A 6917-nucleotide genomic window follows, 5' to 3' on the forward strand; every position below is an offset into this window, starting at 1 on the left:
ATAGTCACCAAGATCCTTTCCATGTCTAAAATTCTATTATCTCCCATTTTGTTTTTTATAGTTTGCCTACCTTTTGACATTCTTTGAGGCCGTGAATATTATATAATTAGATTTTTAAAATAATAAAACTAAATCAAAGTTTTAAAATATATATCCCATAGTCCTTTGTGGGGAGATGCCAAAACCATAAACTCTGGTCAGCAATATATTTTTCAATCATAAAATCTGAAAGTGCTTGAAAAAAGCCTAATATATCTTCCAAAAAAGTTAATTTGACTATAAATGCTTTTCCCCAAGTATGTGCACATTCCCAATGACATTTTACATTTATGACTTTTTAAAAATTAGAAAATATAATGTACTTAATTTTTCAAGATCTGCTTTTATGACTTCCTTTCCCATTCAAATATTTTATTTTCAAGGACTAAAGCTACTTTTAAAGACCTTGGAATAGATGACTTGGGAATTTACTCCTGTGATGTCACAGACACTGACGGAATTGCTGCAAGCTATTTAATAGACGAAGAGGGTAAGTTTAAGTCAGTCTGCTGATGTCTGGAAAAATGAAACAGTGGAAACAGTGCTGGATTAGAAGTTCAAGGAATTTTAGCATTTACAATCCACGTGTGACCTTGTAACCTCTGTGGGTCTTATTGCAAATTGACAGGGTTGAATTCAGGGGCATGATAGAAACTGCTCCTACTGGCTTCAGAAAACTGATTACCAAATTTTCAATATGATTCTTTATACCTCAGATGTTGGCAGACACTACAGAACTTGAGTTATTGTTTTGTTGATTGTCTTGACTTAAGAAAGAGATAGATAAAATGTTAATAATGAAGATTGAACTTAAAAGTGTGTTGTAAATATAATTTTTTTTTCTTAGAGCTGGTTGTTAAACATTTACCAGCATACCCCTGGATTAAATGATCCCTAATGTCTATTCCAGGTCTACATCCTATGGTTTCTAATAATTATTTGCCATTTTTATATTATGTGAAAGACCAGATTAGACATTTCACGTAGACAAAAGATTGCTGGACTGAAAATCAGAACACTTGGGCCTAAGCAGTATCTGCTGTTTCGTGTGTGAGTGGACAAGCAACCTCTCTGAAACCTAAGTTCTATCATTTGTGAAATGAATACAGTAGAATTTGCTCTACGATAATGTATGTGAAATACCTTTTAACTCATATCATTATTAAATACTAACAGATTTCTTTTTTCTTTCTTTTCCCAGAGATGAAACGTTTACTTGCTCTCAGCCAAGAACACAAATTCCCAAGTGAGTATCAGAAAAATATTCGTGGGCAGTGGTCACCACCCTGTGTGGTGAGCTAGTAACGCTGATGGCACTGGTAGAAATGGATAATTTAGGAACCATGATGGGACATACATTTTGGCAGTAACCAGTATCTTTCTAGTAGCACTTCCTAGTAAATTAAAAAATCAGATGAAGCTATCATTTTTGATATGATACTATCATAATTAGTTCTCCAAATGTACTGAGGATGTTGATGCAGTAAACGTTTCCTTTAGTCTACACAGCATCCAAGTGGCTCTTTTTAATGGAGCTATAAGATCTAGATTATGGAATGAATTTCTTTATCTCAATATTTTGATGTCATGTCTCTGTTACTTTCTTCAAATATATTCATTCTTATGTCTCCATGGAGAGGCAGAATGAGGTCATGGTGAAAGGGCTGGCCTTGAAGTCAGCAATCAATAGGTTTGTAAGCATTTATTAAATACCCACTGTGTGCCAAGCAGCTAGGTTACACAGTGGATAAATCACTGGGCCTGAACTCAGGTATTCCTAGGTTCAAATTTTACCTCAAATACTTACTAGTCTATGATCTTGGACAAATTATTTAACTACCTTCTGCCTCAGTTTCCTCAACTCTAAAATGAGGATAATAATAGCATCAACCTCCCAGGATTTTTGTGAGGATCAAATAAGATAGTAATTATAAAGCATTTAGCACAGTATCTGGCACATAGTAGGTGCTTAATAAAGGCTTGTTCCCCTGTATACAAAGTAAATAAAGTCAAGAAAGACCTGCCTTCAAGTCCACCTGAAACACAAACTAGCTATGTGACTATGATCATTTTCTTATACCCTAAGCGCCCCAGGTTATTCTTCAAACAGATAGAGTTGCTGAGTTTCATCCGAGGAAAAAGTTTCCATGCTGGGATTTCCCCATGCTGATGAAATCACAGGCCAGAGCCAAAACAACAAATTGAATTCTTTTGAGTAGTCTGACAGTGGAACTAAATTCAAACCCAGGGAAGGAGTTTTATCACTTCAGATGCTCAAACTAGTCTTTGCCAGCTTACACATAAAGAAAGTTGATTAAGATGAACTGGTCAAGGAAAGGGGCAGAGATTTAGTTGGTTCACCTGCTAGATAACCTAGCCCCTTTAGGACTTTCTAGCACACTGCTCTAGTGACCCTCTTACATGAAAGATGAGATGGCCCAGCTAAGTGCTAGGAGTGTGTAGCCTGTAAGGAGACTCTGAAGGTACATTGACCTGAAAGCATCTTTTGCCATTAACATTCATTAGCTGAGACAGTAAAAACCCTCAGAAAGTTACTCCCTACCGCCCCACCCCAGCTTGTGTTTAAAACACTAAAATAGGAACTAATGCAGTGTTGTTATAAACACGTGATCCTTGCATAACTCAGAGGTTTCCTTTAAATTCCATATGTTAAAATCATAGCTGCCCCTTTTAAAGGCAGACTCTCTGCCTAGTCTTAAAGAACTCCAATTTGTCTGCTTTGTTAATGTCACCGAGATGACTAGATAGTGAGAAAACATGAGCAAGACTTGGGAAATTCTGATTCAAATCCTCCCATGAACCACTGGAAAAATAATTTCTTCTCTGTTTTTTCATAGGTAAAATTTGAAAGAAAAAAAGTAGTGTTTTATAGTGGCCTTTTGTTTGCAAATGAAGTTCAAAGTATTTGGGTCAGACTATTTACTGGGCCTCTGCCACTGACTACTTGAGTGACCTTGAGTTAAGTCAAGTAAACAAGCATTTATTAAGTACCTCTTATGTTTGAGATACAAAAAAAGGCAAAAGACAGTCCTGGTTTTTGAGGAGCTCACAGTCTAATGGGGGAGAAAACATTCAAAGAACTGGGTACTGAAAAGCTATCTACAGGATACAATGGAGATCATCAACAGAGAAAAAGCACTATGAACAAGGCGGGATCAAGCAACGTCTTTGACCTCTCTTCATCACAGTGTCCTTGTCTACAAAGTAGGATTTATAATAATTGGTCGTACATACCTTATAAAGACCTGACAGGAATTAGCACACTATTGTTCATGAGTTAAAAAAAATACTGAGTAAGTTTAAGAAAAGGAATCCAAATCTTCCCCCTTGTTAGGGAGGGAAAAGCTGTCAGAAAGCCCTGTAGCTAATACCAGCCCATTCTCTCATTCCCAGGGGTCTGCAACCTTGTTGAAAGGCTGAAAATGTATGGGGATGGTTAATTTGCACTTTGGTTCCCATCTCACACTAAATCAAGTGAGGATGAGCCATCGTAATAGACCTTAAATTTTGTTAATAATGAAGTAGAACCCTAGAAATAGCGATAGTGAACTTTCAATTATTTGTAGAAACAGAGAGGGCAGCAACCAGTCAACCAAATGATCAGTCAATAAACACTGATTGAGTCCCTGAATAGCAATGTCATTTACATTTGACTATTACAATGGAAAAGAAAAAAACGAAGGCATAGCAAATAGAGAGTCAGTCCTGAGTTAGGGATCTGTAAATACGTCTGATGAACTTGATAGCACAACTACAATTACTGGTACTAAAAATAGAATTGATCAAGGAATAAGTCATTTCGAGGTCTCTTGAGGTTTTTTTGTTTTTGTTTTTGTTTTTGTTCTTCAGGGGAGGAATGGATAAGAGGCCTATGATTCTAAGGGAATAGGCAGTGAGAAAAAGTGACTTGTGACTTTTTACTTTTTATATGTTATTTTGGGTAGGCAAAGAAATGAACTTGAAAATTGTATAGGTCAGGGGACAAAATATCATGATTTTTAATCTTTAAGTCTATGAAGAGTTAATGCATCTCTCTAAGAATATAAGCTGCAAGGGATGCATCCATTTGCAATAGTAGATGAAGTGCCCTCATTTGTAGCTCCCTATAAGAATGAAATCACAGGTCTGGCCCTCTGAAAAATCTGTGAAGGGCAAACCCCAATTCCTCAGTCCAAAGGAAGCTATTTGATAACCCTTTTTAAAGTATGTTACATAAAAGCTTGAAAGCTTTTTTTTTTTAAATTTCTAATATTAGGATAGCACTCTTTAATAATCTTAGAGCATGGAAATTAGGTTAATACATTTGTATTTCAAGAGACCTGATGGTAGTGAATAAGTGATACACTTGGTTTGTATCTGCTTCCTCTGGTACATGCTGACTTGTGGTAACTAAATTATTTTTAAAGATTTGGTTACTAGCTATGTGACCCTGGGCAAGTCACTTCACTCCACTGCCTCGCAAAAAAAAAAAAAAAAAAAAAAAGATTTGGTTAGTTGTTAAATGGCAGATAGATGGCACAGTGGATAGATGCTGAGTCTGGAATCAGGAAGGTCCAAGTTCAAGTATTGCCCCAGACACTTACTAGTTTTTTGACCCTGGACAAGTCACCAGACTACTATTTGCCTCATTTTCCTTATCTGTAAAGTGAGGATAATAATAGCACCTACCTCCCAGGATTGTTGCGAGGATTGAATGAAATAATATTTATAAAACACTTTACTTAAAGCACCATATAAATGGTAGATGTTGTTTTCATTTCTCATGGAATTTAATGAAATCTGGCATTCCATTACACTAAGATGAGAAATTATTCAATAAATTCTTCAGTCTAAAAATTTTTAAATCAATTCAGAAGCCTCTAAACCAATCCTTTGGGAATGCAGATGTGTAGAAAAGCCTAGGAAAATATATTATTTTCAGTTTAGGCTTGTGCTTCCTTCTTAAGCTGAGAAAGCTGAAGTGAAAATAAAAGCAGTGTCATTTACAAGAATTCTGGAGCCCAGAAAGTGGAACTGGGGGTCAGTGCCTAACTATAGAGCAGTTGTGGACATTGATGCCCTCTCCTTGGGCAGTCGCTGAACAGATGTGGTGATGGACCAAATTAGAATCTGCCTGAGGTATTAAGAAAAGTAGGGCTGAGAGCAAGCCGGAAAAAGCAAACGTTTAAGGATAAAATTAGACAAATTGTCCTGTATGTCTGGTAGCACTGGGTACAGCGGCCAGAGGGACAGGGTGTGTGAATTTGTGTCTGTTTTCCAGGGTGCTCTGTGCAGATAGAAAGAGGCAGTCCAGCATTATGGACAGGGGGCTGGCATTGGAGCCTAGCAGACCTGGCTTCAAGTATTTTCTCTGATATAAATCACCTGTGTAATTTTTGGCAAGTCGCTTAATCTCTCCAGGCAACTGTCCAAGACTCTAAGTTACAAATGAGTTGTCACTCTGCTTTGGTGGAGGGCATTTCTATAATGGGAGGTCCTCTCAGTGATGAAATCACACATCTGGACTGTACAAAAAATATAAAAACATATGTCTTTGCGGGTGTCTGCATAAAATCCAAAATGTGGATGGGTTATAGTTATAACATCAATACTTTACAAAAATTCTAGGTACATACACATGCATATGTTTATGTATGTGTATGTACATGTATATGCAGATATTTATACTTACTAGTATATATGTATACAGCAAATAGGAATCAGAGGAGAAAAGGGTAATTATGATCTTTCCATAGGAGATATAATACAAAAATATTTTTAAAATTTCAATCAGTGTAAACCCAGTGGAAAAGATACTAGATTTGGAATAAGAATTCAAATCTGGACTCTGCCACTCACAGACTGGGTAATCTTGGGCAAATCAGTTCACCTCTCTGGGCTTCAGGTGATTCATCTGTAAAATGAAGGGATTGCACTAGATGACACTTGACAGCTATAACTCTACAATCCAATGATCCCATGAATCCATGCTTGCTGTTCAGTAGCTTCAGTTGTGTACAACTCTTCATGGCCTCATTTGGAATTTTCTTGGCAAAGATACTGGAGTGGTTTGCCATTTCCTTCTCCAGCTCATTTTACAGATGAGGAAACTGAGGCAAACAGGATTAAATGATTTGTCCAGGATCACACAACTAATATATATCTGAAACCAGATTCGAATTCAGGAAGATGAGTCTTCCTGACTTCAGACCCAGCACTCTATCCACTGTGCCACCTAGCTGCCCACCCAATAGCTGCTAGATGATAGTGTATCCCATCAACCTCTATTGTCCTAGTAATGACAGAACTCAGTTATCTGGAAAAGAGAGATTGTGTATATTTCCTAGAATAGGCATTATGACTCATGGAGCCTTACTTCTTTGTAGTCTCTGCAATTCTACAAAGTGGTCTTCTTGACCACTAATGCCACCACCACCACACATAAACCCCTTCCTCCCTTCCCCCCCATCCCACATTTGTCTTATACCATAAGCTATCAAAGGAACAGAGAGAATCTGTCAGTGACATAGCAAGAAGACTTCACCCTACAATCACAGTTCCTGAAGTTATCTTTCCTCCAGCTGGATCACTTTAACTTTTACTCTGAAACTGAAGTGGTCAACCAGCCCAGTTGCAAATCAAAAATGATATGTGTAGATTTTTTTGATTTTTAGTTCAATATAAACCCTTGATTTCATTGATGTCAGGAACTCCCACTGTGGAGATTCTCTCCATTAAAGCAATTGAACAATTCTTCTGTAAAGTACATAGATACAGCTCAAGAAAAAAAAATTATTTCCTTATATAAACAAAAGATCATGGGGGAAAAGTCTATAAGCCACTACAATTTAGCTTGTTAATGGAAATTGAGGCTGTCA

At 37.0% G+C, this 6917-nt stretch overlaps 1 protein-coding gene across 1 annotated transcript in view; it reads left to right on the forward strand.

Annotated features, from left to right (window-relative positions):
* Positions 1 to 6917, forward strand: part of LOC114053942 (myomesin-1-like) — a 158884-nt gene that overhangs the window by 132326 nt on the left and 19641 nt on the right. Inside the window, exons 24-25 of the mRNA XM_027877082.1 lie at positions 423 to 529; positions 1241 to 1332. Of these exons, the coding sequence (XP_027732883.1) occupies positions 423 to 529; positions 1241 to 1332 (199 nt within the window). The remainder of the gene's footprint in view (positions 1 to 422; positions 530 to 1240; positions 1333 to 6917) is intronic.

This window comes from Vombatus ursinus, unplaced genomic scaffold (assembly GCF_900497805.2).
Source record: "Vombatus ursinus unplaced genomic scaffold, bare-nosed wombat genome assembly UNPS02014812.1, whole genome shotgun sequence".
In the NCBI taxonomy this organism is placed as follows: Eukaryota; Metazoa; Chordata; class Mammalia; order Diprotodontia; family Vombatidae; genus Vombatus; species Vombatus ursinus.